We start from the raw sequence: 27,971 nt of genomic DNA, 5'->3' as shown, positions 1-27,971 counted from the left end.
TATTGGTTCCTATCTGGGGGGCTGGAGTGTCAGAAGCAGTAGATGAATAATTGGGGGTAGGATTGGGTATGTCCAGTTTTTGCCAAATGTATATCAAACCTGATTTGTAATCCTCTTTGATTGCCATTAGGGGTACGAGCATTAGAATACCCCTCTTTTGATGAGAAGAGCTGTCCCTCCCATTTGGTCTATCACCCCTCTGCACCCGTGTGGTGCCAGGTTGGGGGGTAAACATCACTATTGGTTCCTATCTGGGGGGCTGGAGTGTCAGAAGCAGTAGATGAATAATTGGGGGTAGGATTGGGTATGTCCAGTTTTTGCCAACTGTATATCAAACCTGATTTGTAATCCCCCATATTCCATACTCTGGAATATTTTTTCAGTTTCTTAATCCTCTGATCTCTTTCCTCCTTCTCGTGATGATTTTGGAGATTAGAGGAGAGGGAATTATATTCGTTAGAGTTTTTAAACTGAATAAGTTTATCTTTAAGGTCTTTAATTTCCCTATTTATAGAAGTTAATCTACTCCTTTTTTTTATATCAAGAAGTTTAGAAAACTAGTACTTGCTACATTAAAGTATTTACACCAGGAATCTAAATCCAGATCTCCCTGTTGAGGATTAACATTCCTTTTAAGGTTTCTTAGAACCATCTTTTCGGATATACAGTGGGTACGGAAAGTATTCAGACCCCCTTAAATTTTTCACTCTTTGTTATATTGCAGCCATTTGCTAAAATCATTTAAGTTCATTCTTCTTCCTCATGAATGTACACATAGCACCCCATTTCTGACAGAAAAACACAGAATTGTTGACATTGTTGCAGATTTATTAAAAAAGAAAAACTGAAATATCACATGGTCCTAAGTATTCAGACCCTTTGCTGTGACACTCATATATTTAACTCAGGTGCTTTCCATTTCTTCTGATCATCCTTGAGATGGTTCTACACCTTCATTTGAGTCCAGCTGTGTTTGATTATACTGATTGGACTTGATTAGGAAAGCCACACACCTGTCTATATAAGACCTTCCAGATCACAATGCATGTCAGAGCAAATGAGAATCATGAGGTCTAAAGGAACTGCCTGAAGAGCTCAGAGACAGAATTGTGGCAAGGCACAGATCTGGCCAAGGTTACAAAAAGATTTCTGCTGCACTTAAGGTTCCTAAGAGCACAGTGGCCTCCATAATCCTCAAATGGAAGACATTTGGGACGACCAGAACCCTTCCTAGAGCTGGCCGTCCGGCCAAACTGAGCTATCGGGGGAGAAGAGCCTTGGTGAGAGAGGTAAAGAAGAACCCAAAGATCACTGTGGCTGAGCTCCAGAGATGCAGTCAGGAGATGGGAGAAAGTTGTAGAAAATCAACCATCACTGCAGCCCTCCACCAGTCGGGGCTTTATGGCAGAGTGGCCCGACGGAAGCCTCTCCTCAGTGTAAGGCACATGAAAGCCCGCATGGAGTTTGCTAAAAAACACCTGAAGGACTCCAAGATGGTGAGAAATAAGATTCTCTGGTCTGATGAGACCAAAATAGAACTTTTTGGCCTTAATTCTAAGCGGTATGTGTGGAGAAAACCAGGCACTGCTCATCACCTGTCCAATACAGTCCCAACAGTGAAGCATGGTGGTGGCAGCATCATGCTGTGGGGTGTTTTTCAGCTGGGACAGGACGACTGGTTGCAATCGAGGGAAAGATAAATGCGGCCAAGTACAGGGATATCCTGGACAAAAACCTTCTCCAGAGTGCTCTGGACCTCAGACTGGGCCGAAGGTTTACCTTCCAACAAGACAATGACCCTAAGCACACAGCTAAAATAACGAAGGAGTGGCTTCACAACAACTCCGTGACTGTTCTTGAATGGCCCAGCCAGAGCCCTGACTTAAACCCAATTGAGCATCTCTGGAGAGACCTAAAAATGGCTGTCCACCAACGTTTACCATCCAACCTGACAGAACTGGAGAGGATCTGCAAGGAGGAATGGCAGAGGATCCCCAAATCCAGGTGTGAAAGACTTGTTGCATCTTTCCCAAAAAGACTCCTGGCTGTATTAGATCAAAAGGGGGCTTCTACTAAATACTGAGCAAAGGGTCTGAATACTTAGGACCATGTGATATTTGGGTTTTTCTTTTTTAATAAATCTGCAACAATGTCAACAATTCTGTGTTTTTCTGTCAGTATGGGGTGCTATGTGTACATTCATGAGGAAGAAGAATGAACTTAAATGATTTTAGCAAATGGCTGCAATATAAAAAAGAGTGAAAAATTTAAGGGGGTCTGAATACTTTCCGTACCCACTGTATACTGTTCTAAAAAAGCTATATCCCACTATAGATGTAATTCTGATACCATTAGATTTTTTTAATCTGAGGAATAATTCCCCTATTTCGGTATCACTACTTGTGACTACAAATACACCCTCTGTATTGAAAGAGCCTGCAGCTCTGTAGTCAAAGATATCGATATTAGACATATCGTAAAATACAGATAACAAAGCTGAAGTACTTAATATCCCAAGAGACCAATGTAAAGTAAAAATGCAAAAAATACTGCGCTAATATCTTATAACAAAAAAAAAAACAAACATAAAAAGCAGCCAGCACAACAGAGGACAATCTGTAAATATAAAATGGAACAAAAAGTGTAGCGCTAATAGTAGTGTTTAAAACAAACAGTGAATCATAAAAGATGCATATAAACGACTCCTATATCACAATTTAATGATAAATCAAATGAATAGCTAAGTGCATGCATTCAAATAAATAAATGGCGAAATAGTGTGATGGAACGTGAAAATGTACCGTGACAATAATTATTTCCGTGAAAAAAGAGAAGAAAGAAAAGTCCATATAAAAAAAGTCTAGATCTGTGTTTAAACCGTGAAGAACGTATATCTTCGAATGTGTGATCCAAGTGGGTATAGTGTATAATTTATATGTGAGCGAATCCACCACCAACATAAAGGAGGCTTACTGGAGCAAATGGACCCAAATTAGTATACGCCAAATGGGTCAACAGTAGCAGTGGTGTATATACACCAGAATACTCCACATCCACCCTCAGTGGAAACGACTCAGTAAGGGTTTCATGGACTCACAATGAAATATGAATAAAATCTTCTCCAACCAGGCTTAATGTGTGGATAACCGAAGATAGAAAAATAAAAGCCCTCCACATAGTGTAAAAACCATACAATAAAGAGGTTTATTCAAGATTAGGAACACTTACAGTTAGGTAGATAAGAAAGCGCTTTCAGTACATGTAGACAGTAAATTACGCAAGGGAACAAAATGGAGCTCGAACCAACGCATTTAGTCTCCTCAGACATCATCTGGGGTTTTTATATAAAATTGTATATGTTATATATATATATATATATATATATATATATATATATATATATATATATATACAGTGGGTACGGAAAGTATTCAGACCCCCTTAAATTTTTCACTCTTTGTTATATTGCAGCCATTTGCTAAAATCATTTAAGTTCATTCTTCTTCCTCATGAATGTACACATAGCACCCCATACTGACAGAAAAACACAGAATTGTTGACATTGTTGCAGATTTATTAAAAAAGAAAAACCCAAATATCACATGGTCCTAAGTATTCAGACCCTTTGCTCAGTATTTAGTAGAAGCCCCCTTTTGATCTAATACAGCCAGGAGTCTTTTTGGGAAAGATGCAACAAGTCTTTCACACCTGGATTTGGGGATCCTCTGCCATTCCTCCTTGCAGATCCTCTCCAGTTCTGTCAGGTTGGATGGTAAACGTTGGTGGACAGCCATTTTTAGGTCTCTCCAGAGATGCTCAATTGGGTTTAAGTCAGGGCTCTGGCTGGGCCATTCAAGAACAGTCACGGAGTTGTTGTGAAGCCACTCCTTCGTTATTTTAGCTGTGTGCTTAGGGTCATTGTCTTGTTGGAAGGTAAACCTTCGGCCCAGTCTGAGGTCCAGAGCACTCTGGAGAAGGTTTTTGTCCAGGATATCCCTGTACTTGGCCGCATTCATCTTTCCCTCGATTGCAACCAGTCGTCCTGTCCCAGCTGAAAAACACCCCACAGCATGATGCTGCCACCACCATGCTTCACTGTTGGGACTGTATTGGACAGGTGATGAGCAGTGCCTGGTTTTCTCCACACATACCGCTTAGAATTAAGGCCAAAAAGTTCTATTTTGGTCTCATCAGACCAGAGAATCTTATTTCTCACCATCTTGGAGTCCTTCAGGTGTTTTTTAGCAAACTCCATGCGGGCTTTCATGTGCCTTACACTGAGGAGAGGCTTCCGTCGGGCCACTCTGCCATAAAGCCCCGACTGGTGGAGGGCTGCAGTGATGGTTGACTTTCTACAACTTTCACCCATCTCCTGACTGCATCTCTGGAGCTCAGCCACAGTGATCTTTGGGTTCTTCTTTACCTCTCTCACCAAGGCTCTTCTCCCCTGATAGCTCAGTTTGGCCGGACGGCCAGCTCTAGGAAGGGTTCTGGTCGTCCCAAACGTCTTCCATTTGAGGATTATGGAGGCCACTGTGCTCTTAGGAACCTTAAGTGCAGCAGAAATATTTTTGTAACCTTGGCCAGATCTGTGCCTTGCCACAATTCTGTCTCTGAGCTCTTCAGGCAGTTCCTTTAGACCTCATGGTTCTCATTTGCTCTGACATGCATTGTGATCTGGAAGGTCTTATATAGACAGGTGTGTGGCTTTCCTAATCAAGTCCAATCAGTATAATCAAACACAGCTGGACTCAAATGAAGGTGTAGAACCATCTCAAGGATGATCAGAAGAAATGGAAAGCACCTGAGTTAAATATATGAGTGTCACAGCAAAGGGTCTGAATACTTAGGACCATGTGATATTTCAGTTTTTCTTTTTTAATAAATCTGCAACAATGTCAACAATTCTGTGTTTTTCTGTCAGAAATGGGGTGCTATGTGTACATTCATGAGGAAGAAGAATGAACTTAAATGATTTTAGCAAATGGCTGCAATATAACAAAGAGTGAAAAATTTAAGGGGGTCTGAATACTTTCCGTACCCACTGTATATATATATATATGTATATATATATACACACACACACACACACACACACACAATATTTTGGCAACAGCTGATGTAACCTCTTTATACACACGTATACCTCCTCATCTTGGCATAGAAGCAGTTCAACATTTCTTTATATGTGATAACTCACTACATCAGGTCCAACGCAGTTTCATTATAGAGTTGCTGGAATTTGCCATTGGACATAATTATTTCTGGTTTGAAGGCAGATTTTATTTACAGCAAAAAGGAGTAGCGATGGGGAAAAATTTGCCCCTAATCTAGATAATTTGTTCATGGCTATGTGGGAGGAGGATGTCGTCTATTCTCAGAACAGATCTAGTCTGATTTTGTGGGCTACGTTAATAAGACGACATCCTCCTCCCATGGGATGGTAGTAATGAATAACTAGAATAAATTCCTTGCCCTTCTGAATGTGAACAATAGAGGCATTTCGTGAACATATGAATCCAGTAGAGAAAGAATCAATTTTCTTGATCTGAAGATTGAAATATATGATCGGCAGTTTAAATTCAAGACTTACTTTAACCCCAATGATCGGAACAGTTTTATCCCCACCGACAGTTGCTACCATAAAGCTTGGATACAGTTCATTCCCCCTTAGCCAGTTTTTGCATTTGGGACATAACTGTACTGACATTCATGATTTTAAACATCATGCCTTGGTTTTAAAACAGAGGTTTATGGACAGGGGTTATGAGCAGGAAGGGTTGGATTTTGAAATACAAAGAACTCTTGAAGTTGATAGAAGTTCCTTTCTAGTCGACAAACCTCACCAAAATAAGGAGGATACTTTAAAATTGTCTATTTTTACTTCAATTCAGTCCAACACAGACAGATTAAACAAATGTTTAATAAACATTGGGACATTTTGAAGAATGACCATGTGTTAGGTCCCTTATTGCCTGACAAGGCTAAAATTATATATAGGAGGGTCCCCATCTTTACAAAGCAAAATTGCTCCTAATATTATTATTCCTCCCATTAAACCTTCATTTTTTTTTTGAGAAATTACAGGTTATTATCCCTGTAAAAAGTGTAATGCATACCAACACAATATTCATGAGTTAACACACAACAATTTTATTCTACGACTACTAATTGCATCTACTGTATCAAACACTTTTACACCTGCACCACTAAACATATTGTGTACTTGCTGACATGCCCATGTGGCAAACAGTATGTGGGAAGAACTATTCGCCCATTTACTGTAAGAATTAATGAGCATATAGCTAACATCAAAAATTTTTGACCAATCATAGTGTACCCAAACATTATCGCACACACCATAATAGGGATCCAAGTGGCACGGAAGTTATCATTTTTGATACATACGTTCCTCCTTGGAGGGAAGGGACCAATACTAGAGGAGTCTCACGTCTTGAGACATTTGGGATTTATGAATTATGTTCCTACTCTCCATGCGGTATAAACATAGAGTGGGACATTAATGCTTTCACCAACAAAGCTTAATTTCTATTACTATGACTGTTCCATGTTTTCATGTGTACATTTTTGCATTACTTTTTAGGTATAATTTCCCTTGTCCTTCATTTAATTTTATCTTGGTCCGGTTATGTTTTTTGTCCAGTGACATTGGGGTAATTATTTTGCCTTATGACCATAAACGTGGAAGGAGGAGTTATATGAGTGCTCAATATGCTACACAGAAGCTTGAAGTACTGCTTTTCCTGTCTCAGATTGAGGCTTAGCAGCTGGCGTTTTGGCCCGCGTTACTGAAAAAATGGCTCCTGACAAGCTCTTTGACTGCAGTGGTAATGCAGACACTGGACTGGAGGAGGTATACAGAAAAACATGCTCCACCCACTTGATGACACCCACTATTCCACGATAAGGTATGTAAATAAATGTTGGTGTGACTGAAAAATGGGGGTGCATTTGTGGCTGTAATTCTAGGGCCTTCTGCACACAGTGGACAGGCTCATCCCTCCACCTCAGCTGTCAATAGGAGTAACAGGGGAAGTCGTATACAATTACAAATAGACTAGAATGTAGTAAGAATTAATCATTTGGTTACTAATTCCTTGGGGTTCCTAACCCAAACTGAAACTTGTTATGTACTCTAAAAACTTACCAAGTACCTTTCCTCTTCCTTCATGCCTGGTGTACGGATCATGTGATTCTGTTCTCCTCTCCAGTCTCCAAATCGTCGAAAAAAATAGTTGGAAAGAAATCGGTTTACAGGGTCTCGAATTATGTTAATGTACACTGGTTGTTCTGCACCAAACCTAAAAACATAGAACAAAAAGTATTATATTAGCTTGCATTGAGTACTGATCTCACAGTAGACTAATCAAGTGGTTTTGTTTATGTGGTACATGGGAGGGTCCAAAAGGGGGACGGTGTCCAAAGGTGCAAGCCTTTACCCAGGGTCTATCAATATCCAGCATGTCGTCTGTATTAAATGATGAAAGTTGCAGTCAAAACAGATCTAAAAGCTATAGAAAAGTTCAGTCTTTAAAAAAATGACCTTCTTAAGAATTGGCTAGTGGCAAAACAGTTTAACCCCGTCAATACCGAGCACTTTTATTCCCTTTTTACAAAGGCCAATTTTCAGCTTTCAGCGCTGTCACGCTTTGAATGACAATTGCATGGTCATGCAACACTGTACCCATGTGACATTTTTATAATTTTTTTCACACAAATAGAGCTTTCTTTTAGTAATATTTCATCACCACTTGCTTTTTTATTTTTTGCTAAATAAATTAAAAAAACTGAACATTTTGAAAAAAAAATGCATTTTTCTTTGTTTCGGTTATAAAATTTTGCAAATAAAAAATCTTTCTTCATACATTTAGGCCAAATTGTATTACGATACATTTTTTGGTAATAATTAACCCAAATCAGTGTATATTATTTAGCCTGTAGGAAAGTTATAGAGTCAACAAACTATGGTATACAGTACATCTGAAAATCGATCAATCCTGATGTACTGACGGCCTATCTAATTTCTTGAGGTCTGAAAACACCAGGACAGTACAATTATCCCACAAATGACCCCTTTTTGGAAAGTAGAAAGTCCAAGGTATTTAGTAAGAGCAATGGCAGGTTTTTTGAAGTTGTAATTTTTTGCCACAATTTTTTGGAATTTTATTTTATTTTTTAACATACTGTCACCAGTGCAGTACAGCATTATCATATAACGAGTGTAATGGTGACCAGGGAAACTGACTGGTGACAGCATGTAAAAAAAAAAAAAAAAAAAAAAAAAATTAACATTTTCTTTATTTTTTGTTACATTTTTTCTTAATTTTTTACTATGTTATTTTTTTTAATGGCAAAACTGTTCTACTCTGGGAACTGATCAGGATTTTTTTTTTAAACATTTTTATAAATGTTTTCTATGGTTGTTCATATCAGTGAATTTTACTGGTATAAGCAACCATTTTTATTTAATGAAATTGATTAATTTAGTGTGTTTTGTTGTGATTGGCCACAGTCAATCACATGGTACAGATGGGCTGTCATTGACCCATGTGTTTACTGTGACCAATCACAGCTAGCGACACAAATGTACACAATGGATGGCATGAAAGGAAGCCATCCATTGTATACAATTCTCATGTGGTCTGCTGTGATTGAAGTCATGTGGAGTCCACCCTCATAAGGCGTCCATCCAGATCAGCAAAAGCCAGTGTTTTTGCTATTGGCCTGGGTGGGAGCTGGTAATACTATAGTTTGTGGGCTTCTGTTTTGCAGTACCATACGGCATTGTTCTAAAAGTTTCATAAAATGTTAAAACAGAGTACAAAACACTTCAAAACACAACTCCATGATCCCCGAGCCCCATTCTTTCCCCAAAATATTCAAACTATAAACTTCAGGTATGTGTTTGGTAGAAACTGGCTAGCGTGCAGCAAGTAGTTAAGTAGCTGACAAATCTTTTCTTTTCTTTCTCCTGCCATGCACAAAGCAGCCACTTCTTTGAAAATGCTACTAATGCACCCTTTTTTTCCACCTTCTCTACTCCTTCCAGGCCCAGAGCAACCACTTGCCTGCAAGTTTTGCTAATGCACTCTTTTCCTCTTCTTTCTCTATTTATTGCAAGCAAGTATGCTTTTTTCTTCCTCTTTCTCTTCTGCTAATCCTGCGATAGCCCTACACACTTACTATGAGAAGATGGCAGAATTAGTGTCTACTGGTATCCCCAGGGTTAGTCTTTTGCCCGATCACTGGCAGAGGCTATAGCTGCCAGCAATGATCATTGTATTCTGCTGGTGGGGAAGGCTCCCAGTGCTCCCCACTGGCAGAACACAATTCGCTCTGCAAGAGAGATTCCCCTGTTTGAAGGAAAGAAAGTTGCATAATTAATGGCCTGCCTAATTACATTCACAGGGCCAAGGTATTTGTCTAGACCAGGCAATTTAATTCTCTTATATTTTAATTTTTTTGTTTTGTTTTAGATATGCAATGAGGGTGACCATCTGTCCAGGAACTTGAATACATACTGTAGTTGCCCTCCAAAGGTTAAACACTTGCATACTTTTTATTCCCTCCAAAAAGGGTTGTGCTAAGGGGGCTGAGTTATTCTAACTACAGGGTTGGGGAATTTACTTAAACCTGCATGATATGAAACATATTTGAATAGATGGATTAGATAGGTCCACCAGTCGGAATTAATCCATAGAAGTCTATGAGAGATAGGTCTATATTAGGTTAGATCCTGGAAGGAGACAGCGAGAGATCCAATGATCATCACAGGGGTCCCTCTATGTCCATGAGTTTCTCAGTCATCTGAGATTCTCCATCCTGATTGGCTGAAACACAGCAACGGCGCCATTGGCTCGACTTGGGTGCCCTCATAGCAAGCTGCTTGCTCTGGGGGCACTGAACAGGAGGGAGGGGCCAGGATCACAGAAGATGGACCCGAGAAGCGGAGGATCAGGCTGCTCTGTGCAAATCCACTGCAACAGAGCAGGTAAGTATACCATGTTTGTTATTTTTATAAAGGTAAGCACAGCAGTGACAGTTGGGGTTGAGAAGCAGTTTTCGGTGCAGGTTAAACTGATTGCAAACCTCGGACATGAAAAATGAACAAAGTGTGTCTGAATGGCTGAATCCAAAGCAAATAGTTTCTTTCTGGTCTCTCTGCTGTCTGCATGTGTCACTGAAAAGACTTAAAGCCGATACCTCAGCCCCCTGGTAGACAGTCTGCCCCCCTCTAGCACACAGCAGGTGACTCACAGGCTCAGCTCTGTATGTTTTTTCTATGAGCCTTTGTACAGGGGGGTATGTCCCCTCCCTCCAGTCAGCTTTCATATTTCCCTAAACTTTGTGCTTTAGCTCTACAGTGTGTGTGATGTCTGATCCTGGTCCCCTCGTTTCTAGAGGTCAGAAATGCTTTGTAAAATAGAATTTTTGTAAGAACTAACAGTAAAATTATTTTCTTGGAGTCCTCTGACAGACGCAGCCTCTTCCAAGCTTCATCACTACTGGGAAACAGCGCTCTCTGCAGGAGCAGACTAGGTAGTTAAACTTCATTAAAAAGCTTTAACTAGACACACCTTAGGGGCTGTCCCTCTCGACATTACCCTCAGACACTTAGAGCCTACTAATCAGTTTCATAACAAACAGTACAGGAAGACAAATAACCGCAAAATAGAGGGGCGGGGGCTGCGTCTATCAGAGGACTCTGTCAGAGGCAGAGCAGGTGTGAGAGGTGGGAAAGACGCAACCAACAGAAAGGTAACGTGCCAACAAAGCCAGAACAAAACGTGGCCAACAGGGAAACAAACGCTCAACCAACAGGAGCTAACCCCAGAACAACAAATTCACCCCAAGAAGAGAAAACATGTCTCTTCAACAAACCGCAGCGCTCAAAACTTTGTGGCCAAAGGAAGCATCCAAGGATGCCATCAAATCAATCTTGTAGAATTTTGTAAAAGTGTGCACAGACGACCAGGTTGCTGCTTTAAACACCTGAGCCACAGAAGCCTGATAGCAAAAAGCCCAAGAGGCACTCACAGCTCTAGTAGAATGTGCCCTCACAGGGAAAGGAGGCAACTGACCCTTGAGTGAAAAGGCCTGAAGAATAGTTTGTCTGATCCATTTAGAAATGATTACAACGGACGCAGCCGAACCCTTCTGAGGTCCCTCAGGAAGGACAAACAGGGAGTCAGACTTCCTAAAGGATTCTGTGGCCGAAAGGTAAACCCTGATCGCCCGAACCACATCCAAACATTGCAAGGCAAATTCCTGGGGATGCTTAGGCTTCGCACAAAGTGAAGGCAAAACAATATCTTCATTGAGGTGAAAGGCAGACACCACCTTTGGGAGAACGACCAGGTAAGGCGAACGAAAGGATAGAGCCGCCAATTCAGACATTCTGCGAGCAACACTGGAAGAAAATAGCCATGGCCGACACCTGACCTTTATTCATGCCTAACGCCAAACGCTGTTCCACACCTTTCTGCAAGAAGGCCAGGACCCTCGCCACCGAAAAGGAGCGAGGATGCAACCCTTGCGACTCACACCAGGCAATGTACGCCTTCCAGGTACGATAATAAATCTTCCCAGAGATAGCCTTCCAAAATCTGAGCAAGGTAGAAATAACAGCATTAGAAAGACCTTTGTCTCTCAACATCTGGCCTTCAATCGCTATGCCGTTAAAGCCAGAGACCGTAAAGCAGGGTGGAAGATCGGCCCTTGAGACAGCAGATCTTCCCTCAGAGGTAGCCGCCAGGAAAGGCTCAACGACCATCTTGACGAGGTCTGCGTACCAAGACCGACGAGGCCAGTCTGGGGCCACCAGAATTCCTTGTACCCATTCCAACGCTAAACTGCAGAGGAACCTGGACAACAGTTGAATCGGGGGAAAGGCAGAAATCAGCTGACACTGGTGCCAAGGCACCACCAACGCGTCCGTGGCGTCTGCCAGAGGATCTCGAGCCCTGGCCATGAACCTTTCCACCTTTTTGTTGAGATGAGACATGAACAGATCCACCGGGCACACAATCTTGTGACGAGGGGAGCCTTGTCCAGGGCCGTGTCAAACAGATACACCATGGCCCGGGCCATCTGGTCTGTGAGCTCAATGAGATTCGGAGGAACCGACTCAGCCACCAAGTTGTGCCTAAGCACCTTAATTGATTCCGTAACCGTCTGAGAGACCCGCATGGAAGCGAACACTGGCTTGAGGAGCGAGCCCGCCACCATGTACATATGGTGGGAAAGTGACTCCACGCGCCTATCCATCGGATTTTTAAACACCGGGGAGTCCTCCATGGGAACCACCATTCATTTATTCAACCTGGAAACAGAGTGGTCCACTGTAGGTGACACCGTCCAGCGATTGGAAACAGGGTCCGCAAAGGGGTACCGGCACTGAAAACACTTAGGTACCGCCAGCACGCGCTTCACGTGACGCCACTGTTCGTTCATGATATTGTGAAACTCCTTGGGGCAGGGGAAAACCTTGCCTGACTTCTGGGCTTTGCTGGACCCGAAGGAAACCTGCTTATCTGACAGGGTGGGCTCATCATCAATGTGCAAAGTCTCCCTAACAGAGCGAACAAGTGCTTCAACCAAAGCGCGTTCCCGCGCTGCAGCGGAGAACTCCTCCTCTTTCCCGTCTGAGTGTGCGGACAGGGATCCCTCAGGGAGGGCAGTGTCCGTGGCAACCATATCAGGCTCTGAATCAGAAGACTGAGAGGGCATCGGCCGCTTTTGAACATTACCTTGTGACATCATGAGATCAACTTTAGACGCCAAAGTTTCAATGGCTGCAGATAATGAAGCTAGGGAAGGTAATCTGGATGTCCCGGATGCACAAACAAGATCAGTGGGGAAATTGTCACCCTGGGACTCTATTTTGGCAGAAATATAACAATAGGGACACTGGCCCATTAAATCTGCGATTGAGGCCCGCACCAAGATCCCGCGCTACTGCTGGAGTTCCCCTTTATAGTGCCAGACAACTGAGAAAGCAATGTGTCTAAGGATAAATGCCCAAAAAGCAATAAAAAACCCCTTAGAGTCCCTGAGAGAGAGAGAAAACAAACCGCTCTCCCCACGTCCTCTGCAGCAATTGAAAGATGGCTGAAGGAAGTGACCTAAATCACTAGATGCCGAACAGCGCCTGAGCTACACAAATATGGATGCCAATAGAAAGTAAATGGGACAAACACAGGGAAAATAGGCACGTTATGCAAAAAATGGCTGCTGCCCTTACACTGATGCAGTCAGGCTTGCCCTCACCCAAAATGGCGGGCGAAAATGGCGCCAACAGTCAGGAGCCCAGGAACCCTGGCCACTGCGGGAATCCACTACAGGAAGCCCCCCAGGACAAGGTAGGAGCCTTACACCCATCCCACACAGTGGATGCCGCTAGATTGCCCCCATAAGGAGCAGGGAGGCAGGATTAGTCCAGAACAGCCAGGCTGGGGGGGGGGGGCACACAGAGAGCACAGCTTTGACTTCCACAGGAGTGGGCCCACATCGCCCCCCCCCCCAGAATACTGTCCCAGGGACACGGGGGTAGCATCACTCACCATACCATGGACCGCGGGCAGCGCTCTGATACAGCTCGACTCCCACCCTGTGTGGGGGTGCAACAGCCAAGAGGGGACGCTGCAACACAGAGCATTCCAGGTTGATGCGTCCCAATGAAGAGTTTCTCCACAGGCTCGTCCCCATCCGTCAGGGCACCATCGTGGTGAGGCCTGGGCGGACCACAACCTGCGCACCCTCGTAGGCCAGGCTGGGGTACCATAAGGATCTAGATTATCCAGTGTGAAGCCCAGCCGGCTGTTGCTTGTGGTTCTCCAGGAGGATCCCCCTGACTAGCTAGCGATAGTGAGTGAAGAAAATAAAATAAACATTTTTCAAAGAAAAATAAAAAACTGAAACCGGAGTCCCATCAGGGTATCCTAGATCCTGCTCCTTAGCTAGACAGCAAGAAACTGATTAGTAAGCTCTAAGTGTCTGAGGGTATTGTCGAGAGGGAAAGCCCCTAAGGTGTGTCTAGTTAAAGCTTTTTAATTAAGTTTCACTACCTAGCCTGCTCCTGCACAGGGCGCCATTACCCAATAGTGATGAAACTTTGAAGAGGCTGCGTTTGTCAGAGGACGTAAGAGAAATGTGTATTTTAGGAGGACGTAGAGAAGAGATTGCTGCAGATAAACATGTACGACTTATGTACGATTTGTTTCATCCCTGTGTATCACTTAAGGCCAGTCACAAAAAGTTTTTCTGTCAAGCATCGCAATGCTCCTACAAGTCATGTATACTACTAGTATTTTTTTGGACTCTGGAGGACTAAGTGGGGAGGGAGCACACACTTTAGGGAGGATCAGATTGGCTCAAACTTGGCACTAAGGTTTTTTACTAAGGGCTCCAAATTTATTAATAAGAGGTTATGAAATTGGGCCCTTTAACTTCAGAGGGCTCTGTACAGTAGCACAAGCAGTAAATTTACTCCTGGCTACTTGCCAATACTTTTGTTTCGGGCTATAAACTCAACATCTACATAGGGTGGCAGAACCCTTAATTTGATTGCGTCTATTCTTTTTTTTTTTTTTTTGGGAGAATGGATCCAGCCCTGCTGTTGCTTCTGGTGCTAAAATAACAGCGTACTTAAAGTTTTGTGCCAGCTGTGTAGCAAAGAATGTTAGATCCTCTTTATTGTGCCTGTGAGGGGTTGTAGCACAGACAATTTCACTGCTATGTGAGCCATGTTTCCCTCATTTGAAGATGTGATGTGCAATAACTTTTTCCTACTGTAAAGGAAATATGTACTGTATTTCTTTAGCACAAGCATTTAAAATGTGTATTTTAAGAAGGTTTTTAGTGTTTCTTTTTGGCACTACACTACCAGATACGGGTCTACACAATGGGGTAGATTGACTAAAACTGGAGCACTCAGCATATGGTGCAGCTGTGCATGGTAGCCAATCAGCTTTTAACCTCAGCTTGCTCAATTAAGCTTTGGCAATAAAACCTGGAAGCTGATTGGTTTCTATGCAGAAGTGAGGCTGATTTTGCACTCTCCAGCTTTAGTAAATAAACCCCAATGGGACTATTATGTTAAAGGGTGAATCAGCTACAAATTAAACAAGAGGATGGTTGATACAGATTTGAACGTGTTTGATCATCTTTATCTACGTTGCAAATTTTACACATTTACTTTTTTTTTTTAATTTGCATTATTATGTTTCCTAAAGCAAATGCTAAAATGTTTGTCTGTTCTCTGTGTACAAAGAAAGAATAAACTCCTTAAATATTACTCTAGTGACCAGCTGTCACAATCTCCTTATTGATTACTGCAAGATAAATGGCATAACAGTAGATTGTAATTTCTGTTGGGAAATATAAAATATCTTTCACATTCAATAAGACAAGGAATAAAAAAAATATGCAGAAAATACATTTATCACAATGCCCATCACCTCCTGGAAGGGGTGGTTACTGGTACAACCACCACTACATTAACTGTGATTGAAAATAAATAAAACCCTTTGGGGAGGTCATTGGATTTTCACATTCCCAGGCTATTATTTATTATTTCCAACTAAGAGTATAAACAGATCGGATTGTGCCAAAGATTTCTGGTATTGCTCTAAAAAATTGCAGAGCTTTTTTAGATCAGGGTTTCAGAAATTGTTTGTTTATTAAATGTGAAAGTCAGGCTGACAAATTTCCCAGCAGGATTATGTACTTCTATTGAAATTTAACACTTTGGGTGGGAAGTTTCCTTGGTGAAAGTTGGCTTTAGTATTGTTTACCATCAACTTTTTATTACTTATACTATTGGTTAAGGGTATCATATTCATGCATCTCATACAAATGGTAAGGACAAGCTACACACCAGCCTCTCTGCATTCTCTTTTTACCAGAAGGAAGCTTTGACTATGGAGAAAGAATGCATTGAAAACAAGTTATTAATCAAAAAAAGTTGCTTCGGTAGCCCCTTACTTCTACTGTTCAATAAACATTCTTTCCATGAAGCCTCCCATTACCTAAAACAGAGCACAGGGAAGCAAATGCACCATAGGGGCTGAACTTCAAGATGAAAATGTAAGGTATTAAACTGTCCCATCCATAGCAAGATGGACCCTTTCATAAGTAAATGAAGGACCTTCTAGAGGCATGTCTATTCTGGACTTTGAATAATTAAAATACACATTTTAGGTTCTCAGCTAGTTTGTGGTAAATACAATAAACTGAATTTATCTTTACAGTCAAAAGCAGTCCACATTTCCTACCAGAGGGAGGATGTCTTTCTTGTTTGGAACAACCACTATTAGAAATGTATTAAATCACTAATGTAGCATTCTACAGGTAGGTGCTAGGTAAATGCATAGTGAGCCTTGTTTGCCTAACAGCAGGACCATGATTTCTTTTTAGTCAGGGTGTCATTGCTCTCAGGTGTGTCTGCTGAGGGGGGGGGGGGAGTCTCCCCACTGGCTCTGTGAGAGGTTTCTCATAGGGCAGTGGAGGAAACCCAATCAGGGACACATTCAGGCTTGTAAATGTTTTGCTTTATTCAACGACAACAACTGAAAAATTTGCATACATTCTAGCAGACATAGAAATAAGCTTGACCACACCTGGTTACTGCACCAGCTTTACATATGTCCATCAGTCCAATATCAAGCAGTCCTAGGATTGAGCAACATATCAGAGTTATAAGACCACTCTGACTTTGGCTAAAAACTCTCCACATATAAACTACATAATATATCAGCAACTTAGCTTGCTGCAAACTGACCCATTGCCCGCAGGCTACGCCAGCACTCCAAGCATTTTTACAGCCAGTGTACGCAGCCAGCCAGCCAGTCAGCAATGAGCCGTAAACTAATACATACACATACTACATACACCACTTTACAGACAAGACAACACACCCAGACAGAGCAAACAACCTTCAGGGTTCAAAGCCTTATTTCAAAACTGAAATGAAGGATAGAACAGCCCACCACCATGAAAGTCACAAAGTCAGCACCTCAAGGAGGCTGGAAGTTGAAGCCCCTCCATAAACGGGCACTCCTTTCCGGGCCAACCCTGTCCCTTTCCAGATTCCGCATTTTGATCAATTCACCAAAGATGTCTTCCACCACCACCTGGACTGGCAGGATTTTGCCCCTAGTGGACAGGAGAAACCTCGCGTGCCACTTAAAATACAGGACCACTATCCTCACTAAGTATGAAGTGGACAACTGAAAACCACCACCCGGCCTGAATGCACCATAGACCCATTCCGAGTAGGACATGGAGGAGAATCGAGGGTATCCCGTAGCACTCTCCACTCCCCTGTGAACGTCCACGTTGAAGGGGCATTGGACCAGAAAATGGTCCATGGTCTCCAACGCCCCTCCACACTCAGGACGAGGGCAGCCCCTGTCCTCGATGTTCCTGCACTTAAGATTCGCACGGACATACAGTCTTCCATGGAACGACCTCCATGCGATATCCCAGTACTTACTCGGAATTCTATTAGAATTCAGAAGAGCTAGTCCCTTCTCAATGACCCTTTCTGGGCAGTCTCTCAAGGCAAGTGGCTTCAAATAGTCTGTGGACATGACTCTGTGGTACAACTCACGTCGACCATATGAGCCCACCTCCAGAGCAGTTATCCGCCATTTCCGCAGTACTTTCAGTGTCTGTGGGACGTAAGGAGGGAGGTAACAATGTGATCTTCTCAGATAACCCGGCCTTCCCCCCTCTTCCCACTCTGCCAGGAACAGCATGAACCATTCCTTACATGAAATTTACCACAAAGAAGGTTCTGCCTTAAAGAGGGACTGGATGTTAAACTTAATAAACATAGTGGTGAAAAACACCACTGGTTGGATCATGTCCAACCCACCTAACCTTCTCTGCCGGTAAGTTACCTCCCTTTTGATCAGGTTCAGCCTGTTTCCCCACAGCATTAGGAAAAACAGGCCGTTGATCTTGGCATGCAAAGATGCTGGCAAAAGGCAAACGTAGCTGACAAACAGGAACTCCGGTATCAGGTAGGTCTTTATCAGGGAAACCCATTCCCTCAATGACAGTTTCCAGCCTTTTCAGGCAGAAACCTTCTGGGATGCACCCACCAGTCTGCGCTCCCAATTTCGAGTGGGGTAATCCCCCCGGCCGAAATGGATGCCCAGCACACAAATTTCCTCCTGAGGCTCTGGGAAGACGTCCGAGAGAGGTAACTCTTCACTCTCCCTTCCCATCCAAAAAGCTTCACTTTTGTGCCAGTTGACCAACGAGCCTGATGCCTCTGAGTAGTCCTTGATTTGTGTTTCCACAAACCGAGCTTCCTCCCCATTCGAGACCACCACAGAGACATCGTCTGCATAGGCCACTGCCCTCGCCGCCAGCTCCACGCCCTCGCAGTGGCCCAAAGACACCCCCTCCAGACGGCCGCAGTCTAACCTCCTTACGAAGGGATCAACCGCAAACACGTACAGAAGGGGGCTCAGAGGACACCCCTGCCTGACGCTCGAGCCCACAGAGAAGGAGGGGCCCACCCAACCATTCACCAATGGGAAGCTTACTGCCTCGCTATACAAAGTTTTCAGCCAAAAGATAAACCTCCCAGGCCTTATGATCTACCCGATCAAAGGCCTTTGCCTGATCCAATGCCAGCAGATATTGCCCCCGACCCTCTGCCCTGCACCTCTCCACGGCCTCTCGCCTCTCGGACACAGAGCACAGCACTAAATGTGCTTCGGCCAGGAACAGCACAGTGCTGAGCCGGGGACACTAACCTATCAGCGACAGCCGATAGACGTACAAAGAGCACCTTTGCCAGTATCTTCCGATCTGTGTTGAGAAGGGCGATGGGGCGCCAATTCTCGATCACAGTTGGATCCTTACCCTTCGACATCAATATCAGGGCTGACTTTCTCATCGAAGGAGGAAGCAGGCCAGTTGCCAGGCACTCATTAAACACCTCCTTCAGATGAGGGGCCAAAAGACCCTTAAAAGTCTGGTAAAACTCTGCTGTCAGCCCATCAGGCCCTGGCGATTTCTTTTTGGACAGTGAGTCAATCGCCTGCATTACCTCTTCTGCCGTGATATCAGCTACCAAAGAATCTGGGAGATCAGATCCCACCGGAAGTGGGGTCTCATCAAGGAATTTACCAACTTTCTCCCTGTCTAAATGTTTAACCTTCAGGAGCTCAGAAAAATGCTCTCCAACAACACCCAGGATCCCTGATTTGGACCTCACCAAGGACCTGGAGGCATCGCGCAGGCTATGTACAACCTTCAAACCCGTTGATTCCCTGCAACTCTTGTAGGGATCCGGGGAGCAGAACTTCCCATAATCACTTTCAAGGACCAGGGAAGCGAGTCGGTCATACTGCAGCTCTCTAAGGCAAAGCTTCAGATCAGAGATCTGCTCCCCCCAAAAGAGACAAGACAATCTAATTGCCTCCTCAGCTTTTGGTAGGCTCTGTACTTAGAGATACTTTAAGACCTCCCGGAAGAAGCCCTCCGACCTCTTCTTTACTGCTTCCCACCATTCCAGGCGGGAACAGCCACTCTCAAGGAGCGCAGCTTGTTCCGTATAAAAGGTCTCAAATGTCTCCCTAACACCAGGGTCCTCCAAGAGCGTCACATTCAGACGCCATAAACCTCGTCCTCTCTGGGGAGTCTCTGCTACATTCAAGGTCACGGATAGCATAAGGTGATCGGAAAACTCTACCGCCACCAGCTCGGGAGCCGCAAAAGCAGAGTCCTCCTTCAAAAAAAACCTGTCTATCCTAGACCTACTGCTACCTCTAGAAAAGGTGTAACCCGTGTGATTTGGGAGGTGACGAACATGCACGTCCACCAACCCAGCTTCCCTAACTATGCGGTTGAGGAACACACTATCATATCCCAGGGGGCCTCTGGCACCTGCCCTGTCCTTGGGCCTAACAACGGTGTTAAAATCACCGCCAAAGACCACCAACTGGGATGTAAAAAGATAAGGCTTTACCGCTGTGAGAAGGCACTTCCTGTCTCTTTTGGTCTGAGGACCATAAAAGTTTATTAGCCTGAGACAGAGCCCCCTCACAACGGCGTCGACCACTAAACATCTTCCAATCTCCACCTCAATGACTCGTTGGCAAGCCACCGAACCAGTCTTAAAAAGGACTGCCACTCCAATACAGGGCTCGGCCGCAAGAGACCAGAGGGAGGGTCCGCACCTCCACTCTCTCTTGGCTAGGAACATCTCGGTACAAGATGTTAGTCTGGTCTCCTGCAAAAATAAAATGTCAGCCTCAATTCGGGTGAGCAAAGTGAAGGTCATGTAACGAGCCGCCGTAGATTTAATACTTGCGACATTAATGGTCGCAAGCTTAATTGGAGGGGGTACTGCCATCCTTAATCATTAAGATGGTTTACTCTGCCTTCAATATCAAACTAATCAACGTCCTCCATCCTGGATGGGGACAGGTTTTTCCCCGTCACCTCCCCCAGAAACCACTAGGACGTCAAACCTATTGGTAAGGGATACCCCTTTGGCCACAAAGGCCTGACCAGGCGATGGAGAGGTGGCACTGCCAACCTCACCTGCGGTGCAAGGATTTCTAGGACCCCTCCCCTTCACCCTGGTCCATCCTCCCTTCTTCTTTCCCTTCTTAGATTGAAGGGAAAGCTCACCCTGAGACTTCCTCCTCACTCTCGTCTTCCCTACCTGGGAAGGCTTACCTTTCCCTGCTTGCGGGGACCCCTTCCCATTTGGATCCCTCCCACCCGGAGAGAACAAGACTGGAGCCTCGGTCCATGTGGGGATGGATACTGGAAAGAAAGACTTGAAAAGGGGTTCAAGAACCACCTTGGGTTGTAAATCCAGCTTAGCTGCTGAGGAAATCAGGGTCAGACCTGGGGACGGGGCCACCTCTCCGGCCACTGAGCCCGCCCCATCACCCCCCGGCTGAGGCTCCACAGCCTCCATAGCCACGGGGGCCACAGGGTCCACTGCCTGAGAGGCCACCGTACCCCCAGTGTCCTGCACCTCCATCTCTTCCCTGTTCCCTTCCCTCACTTGCTTCCTCCTTTCTGCCCTGCGCTGCTTCGCCTGGCCTTTCTTTTTGCCTCCCGGGCCTGTTCGGGAGGGTCCCGCAGGAGGGCCAACTCCCGATGGTCCAGGAGCAGGGTCAGGGGCAGGAACATCAGGAACCCCCCCACTCAGAGCAGCTCCAGGGACCTCCCCCCGCTCCACCAGCCACCCAGGAAGAAGAGGGCCACTACCTAGGGGATCCCCATACCCCCTATAAGCCAGGAGGCACCTACTAAAAGAGTGGCCATTCACCCCACAGAGATAACACTGAATATCAGTGCAGCCCTCCATAGTGTGACCAGTTTGATTGCACCTTGCGCATTTGACTAGCGAGCAGTCAGCGCTGAAATGGAAGTGACTACCACGTTTATAGCATAATTTGGGTTGCCCCTTATAAAATACCAGAATTCAGTCCCTCCCAATAAAACCACTCGCCGGTATGTGGGCCACTGATAAGCCCCTCCTACTAAGTTTTACTAACACTTTCCAGGCCCCTGTCCATATTCTCTTGCTGTCATTTTCTTTTGCTAGGGATGTCATGACCTGGCCATATCTATTCAACCACGTAAAAATGTCCTTGGGGGCAAGGACTCGTTGCGAACCAACACCATCACAACCTTGATCTCTTCCTGGCGGAATAGAGGCACCACCCCAAAATCTTTCCATGCTGGCTGATTACGTACTATTTCATATTTACTTAAAAATAATTCCATACCTAAGGGTGTAACAAAACTAACATACTCTGGAGAGTTAAGGGGGTGGATGATGGCGAATATTTCCCCAACCTTAAAACCTAAGGCTAGAATCATGTCCACCACCACTCCCCTCTCCGGTGCATGTTCACCTTAACTGTATGACATTCCTTTGTTTACGTTCCGGACCCCCCACCGGTTGGGACCATGCTGTTGGGGTGGCCGAGCTCCCAGGGGGACGCCTAAAGGCTTGCATCCCATGTTTATCATAGAATGGGCCCCAAGTTTACACTGCTCCCTGCTACACGGGCAAAAGATCTGCCTTGCTGCAGTGCAGACAACACTTGAGCTTCCTGAGAACTTCTCAGGACCGGCGGGGGATTATTGAGACGCTCCGCTGGCATGCTCACCGCCACTGCCTTGGAGCCTGCAACTATTGGTGCTGCTTGATGTTTTCCCACCACCAGGGTACCCGGGACCACTGGAGGGGTTGCTGGCTCCCCGGCTTGCAGATCCTTGCATACCACTACTTCCTCCAAGCACTCCAGCAATTGCTCCCAGTCCGTAGGCCACCCTGAGTCCCCCACAGTCTCATATGCCCCACAGGATGGAGCCACCTGGCTGGAGTTCTCTCTGCTCTCGAGATGGTGAATATACTCCATTGCTAAGCTGGGCCCTTCCAGGGAGCCCTGCTCGCACTCACCCCAGTCTGTGCAGGAGAGAGGGACGGCCGTACTCACAGTCTCTGATTCCCGCACTGTCTCTGGAACTACAGACATCTCTACCACCGCCGGCTCTGCTGCTGGCTCCGATGTCTGCTCTGACGGTGTCACGCTGCTCCCTGCAGCTGCAGGTCTGTCACACACAGGATCCACGGCTCCATTGCACACATCCATCAGGCTTTCCTGGGTCAGGGATTGTGCTTCCTCCTCGGCTCCACTCGGTGTCACGCCACCTGCTGGCCGGACTGGTGTACTCCCTCCAGCTGAAGCTCCCCTTCTGTAAGTCTGGCTGCTTTTGTTATGAGCAACTTTCATCCGTTCAGCAATGGCTATAACCTTTGCTGCTTCTCCACCACTGGCTATACTAAGCTTGTTCAGCAGATCATTATGCTTAAGCACTTCATCTTTTAAAAAGGCTATACGTTTTTTATAAGAGTTCCTTTTGCTTTTTTGCAGTGGAATCCCTTGTATTTCTTAGCTTTGACAACTCTGACAAAGCTTCCTCCAAGCATCCGCAGACTCTCTCCATGCCTTTTTGCACACACTGAACTCTCAGAGCAGTAGCCTTGTGGCTCTCACCTGGCTGAGGACGCAGCCACTGAATGCAGGTTTGCGTCTCCAAAAACAGCCACTCATCCCTTCCAGGCTTCATGCTGACCACATCCATGCTGGAGCATTGCGGCTCCATCCCCTCCTCCTTCCCACTGTTTTCCAGCTTGGGGCTGGGCAACACCCCAGGGCTCACCTGCTCCATAGTCCTTGGAGCTCAGAGCTCCACACTCCAGCCTCCACACCCGTGAGCTCTGGCTTGTAACTACCCCAGAAGGCAGTATCTGCCGCAGAGGATTCTGGGAGTGGGTATAAGTTTGAGGGGAGTGCATGATTCAGTGTCTTTGGAGGAAAGCAGTCCCAGGAGGGAGAGTACGGCTGTCTCACCTCCTGTCAGAGGACGTGGATGTCTCTGGGTGCTGCCTGAGAATCCAGAGGGTGCCGAGTTGAGCTGAAGGGGATCCGGTGTGCCGAGAACCAGCAGAGAGAGAGAAGGGAAAGCCTACAAAGGTTGTGAGTATTGTGGATTGCCCCTGGGGGTCTACCTAGTTACATAGTTAGTCAGGTTGAAAAAAGACACAAGTCCATCCGGTTCAACCATACAAAAAAAAAAAAAAAAAAGTATTGAAAACCCTACCATAAAATCCCATATACACAATCCTGTACCCGCTCTTGATCCAGAGGAAGGCGAAAATAAACCCCAGCAAAGCATGATCCGATTTGCTACAGCAGGGGAAATAAAACCCTTCCTGATCCCCCGAGAGGCAATCGGATATTCCCTGGATCAACTTTACCTAAAAAAAAAATGTTAGTACCCATTTATATTATGTACACCTAGGAAAGAATCCAGGCCTTTTTTAAAGCAATCTAGTGAGCTAGCCAGAACCACCCCTGGAGGGAGTCTATTCCACATTTTCACAGCTCTTATGTTGAAGAAACCTTTCCGTATTTGGAGACAAAATCTGTTTTCCTCTAGACGTAAAGAGTGCCCCCTTGTCCTCTGTGTTGACCTTAAAGTGAACAACTCATACCCAAGTTCACTATATGGACCCCTTATGTATTTATACATGTTGATCACATCCCCCCCTTAATCCCCTCTTCTCAAGAGAGAATAAATTCAGTTCCTCTAATCTTTTCTCATAGCTGAGGTCCTCCATGCCTCTTATCAGTTTGGTTGCCCTTCTCTGCACTTTCTCCAGTTCCCCAATATCCTTTTTAATATTTCTGGTGCCCAAAACTGAACTGCATATTCCAGATGAGGTCTTACTATTAATTTGTACAGGGGTAAAATTACATCTCTCTCTCTCTGGAGTCCATGCCTCTGTTAATACAAGAAAGGACTTTGCTTGCTTTGGAAACAGCAGCTTGGCATTGCATGCTCTTATTAAGCTTATGATCTACCAGAACACCCAGATCCTTCTCCGCTATGGATTCCCCCAGTTCTACTCCACCTAGTATGTATGATGCATGCATATTCTTAGCCCCCAAGTGCATAACTTTACATTTATCAACATTAAATCTCATTTGCCACATAGTTGCCCAATAAAACAGTGCATTGAGGTCAGATTGTAAGTTGGAGACATCCTGTAAATAAATTATTCCACTGCAAAGCTTGGTGTCATCTGCAAAGACTGAAATGGTACTTTTAATCCCAGAGCCTATATCATTTATAAAGATATTAAAAAGTAAGGGTCCCAACACTGAACCTTGGGGTACACCACTGTACACTAGTGTCAGAGGGGACCGCTCCGGAGAAGGTTCTGGGATCCAAGAGTCAGCTAGCTGTAAAGGGGGTGCCAGGTCGGAGGACTCTGAAGTATTAGAGGGGGTACATAGGTTGAAGACCCTGAAGTATTAGAGGGGGTACCTGCAGTTTGGGCCCTGAAGAGTCATTGTACAGTGTGGAGTGTACCAGTTGAGAGTTGCAGCAACACAGGAATTTACAAAGAGCTACCTCAAGCCAGTGCATGGCTGGCGGAAGCTATTCAGTGACTTTTGAGCAAAGCAGTGTCAGGAGTCAAGTGTTCTGCAGTCCTGGATCTTCTGGACTAAGGTCAAGGTTCCAGCACAGTTTTCAGTGTTACAGTATATCCAAGCGTCAGGAAGCGTTGGCTAGCGTCGGCTGGCGTCAAGGCATCGCTGACAGGCATTTTTGCTAGAAGAGTCCTGAAATTGTACCTAGTTGAGCCAGAGGAGTATCCCACTCATTCCCTCTCTCTATCCCCAAAATATAATAAAACACACAAACCAAAGATGCCGGAATTGTCATTGTCTCAGTTCTCACACCTGGAGTTACAGCTCAAATGTGCTGGGAGTGTTACCGGTAACAATGGCAGACCCACCTCAGGCCCCATGCCTGGAAAACCTGCTACACTAACAAGACCATCTGACATGAGGCAAAGGTGTGGTGTTGCACCTTTTTCCAATCTGCACGGGAAACATTTAGGTGCATCCTAGTAGTTGTCACATCTTATCCAAGTTCTCAGTGATGGTTCTTCAAGAAACACTAAAGCTAGCCATACACTAACAGATTTTTGAATGAACATTCATATGAACATTCAGCCCCACAAATGTCACTCAAAAATACTTCAAAATCTTTGCTTTTTTTATTTTTGAGTGAATGGACCTTCTCGGAATCAAAACCATCATTTACTGTTACAGTCCTGTTCCTTCAAATTTTCTCATCACTGCGGTCAAAAACGAACGTCAATTTACACCCACTAAAAATTAAAAAATCAAATAAACATTCTTAAAAAAAAAAATGTATGGCCAGCTTTAAAGTCATGGTCACTGCAAAAAAAGTTCTTAGCACCTTACAGCAGAACTCCAGAAAAAATAACATTATAAACATTAAAAGCCCATTAAAAGATAAAATGATCAAGCCAGCTTTTGTTGTAACATTCAGCTTCAATGCAGAGCTTTGCCCTGCAGTACTTTTTTCTGCTGCTAGGTGTTTTCAGTCTGATGGTCAGCATCATTCAACCCACTTTCCCTGAGCCCAGCTTGTTCTGGATCCTATGGAAAGGGGGGGTGACCAGCGCTACGGAGTGTATAAAAAATATATAAAGGTATAAAAGGTGCAGGTATGAAGCTGCCGCCAACCAACCCCTGGAGAGGGGTCAAAGGATAATTAAAGTGCAAAAAAGGTTGGTGATGGCGCTAACCTGATAACTGTGTGTATTGCACAAGATCCCGTGTATGAAAAAAATATATGGTGATTACCTGAACAGGTAAATGAATTAACTTATAGTAAAATCATAAAGGTGCAAGTGCCAAAGGTCAGGATGTCTAAATTGGGCTCAATAATACATGCCACAGAAAGTGCTTAAGTGATAGGAATAAATGTGCAAACATCCATTAAAAGTGTGTTTTATTTTCCACAGAAAGTGCATAAATAAGTTAAATAATAAATAGTGCGGGTATTATTAGAATAAATATAATATAAGCAGGTAAAATTATTGCACATTTATTCCGATCACTTAAGCACTTTATAAGTTAATTCATTTACCTGTTCAGGTAATCACCATATATTTTTTTCACACACGGGATCTTGTGCAATATACAGTTATCAGGTTAGCGCCATCACCAACCTTTTTTGCACTTTAATTCTTCTGGATCCGTCCCAGCTTGTTACTGAACAGCGGAAGGAGAAGCAGCACAGTCATAAGCTCATCTCTATGTCAATCTGCTTTCTATTTCTATCAGCATGATTCTTGTCAGTGTATGAACTGACTGGCTCCTTATGCTGCTACTTCCTCTCCTTCTTCAGTACTGCTACACAGGGGCTGTATACGGCCGATAGCAGATCAAGTACAGGTACTTACACTGCTTGTAATTACAAAATACATTTACATTTACTTTAACACAAAGTAAGGAGCTCTATTCCACAATATTTTTTCTATTCCACAATACCTTTACATATATCAAAAGTAGAACTGCACGATTCTTGATAAAGGAGAATTACGATTTTTTTGTTTAGAAAAAACATCAAGATTCTCTCACGATTCTCGGTGTAACATCATCTTTCACATTATACAAAAAACTACATTTGAAAGACTTCTGAGAAAATACAGTGTGACATAAAAGATTGCAACGATCACCATTTTATTCTCTAGGATCTCTGCTAAAGAAAAAAATAAATATATATATATATATATATAATGTTTGGGGGTTCTAAGTAATTTTCTAGCAACAAATACTGATTTTACCTTGTAAGCAACAAATGTCAGAAAAACGCTTCGGGCTTAATTCACTATTTCGCCATTGGCGGCGTTTACACGATCTTCTATTGTTTAACACCGCGGTGAACGGGAGAAGGTCAGATCGTAATTCACTATAACGCCGGAGGATACGTTATTGCAATTCTGAATTCACTAAGGTCAAATAGTGTCAGTGCTAGAGCCAAAAAATAGTGGAGCTAAAAGTATGACTATTTTGATCGAAACCACGTTTTGAACATGAAAAAATAGCACAAATGGTTCTGAAAGATGTAGTATATCATTTGGAGATCCACTGCTTTTAACCACTTTGCTGTCTTACGTCCAGGCCACTTTTTGCGATTCGGCACTGTGCGAATTTAACTGACAATTGCGCGGTTGTGCGACGCTGTACCCAAACTAAATTTATGTCCTTTTTTTCCCACAAACAGAGCTTTCTTTTGGTGGTATTTGATCACCTGTGCGATTTTTAATTTTTGCGCTATAAACAAAAAAAAGAGCGTAAATTTTGAAAAAATAACAATATTTTTCACGTTTTTTTTATATGAAATTCCCCCCAAAAAAATGTAAAAATCCAAATTTTTTTAAATTTTTGGCCAATTTGTTTTCTGCTACATATTTTTGGTAAAAAAAAAAAATCGCAATAAGTGTATTTTGATTGGTTTGCACAAAAGTTTTTGCGTTTACTAACTAAGGGAAAGATTTCTGTCATTTT

General features: G+C 44.1%; 1 protein-coding gene across 1 annotated transcript in view; it reads right to left on the bottom strand.

Annotated features, from left to right (window-relative positions):
- Positions 1-27,971, bottom strand: part of UST (uronyl 2-sulfotransferase) — a 630,787-nt gene that overhangs the window by 71,952 nt on the left and 530,864 nt on the right. Inside the window, exon 5 of the mRNA XM_082249225.1 lies at positions 7,169-7,322. Coding sequence (XP_082105351.1) covers positions 7,169-7,322 — 154 coding nt within the window. The remainder of the gene's footprint in view (positions 1-7,168; positions 7,323-27,971) is intronic.

This window comes from Pelophylax lessonae (genome assembly GCF_965119305.1).
Source record: "Pelophylax lessonae genome assembly, chromosome: 3".
Classification (NCBI taxonomy): domain Eukaryota; kingdom Metazoa; phylum Chordata; class Amphibia; order Anura; family Ranidae; genus Pelophylax; species Pelophylax lessonae.
Note: the sequence above shows the minus strand (reverse complement) of the source record. Positions and strands in the feature narration are given on the sequence as shown.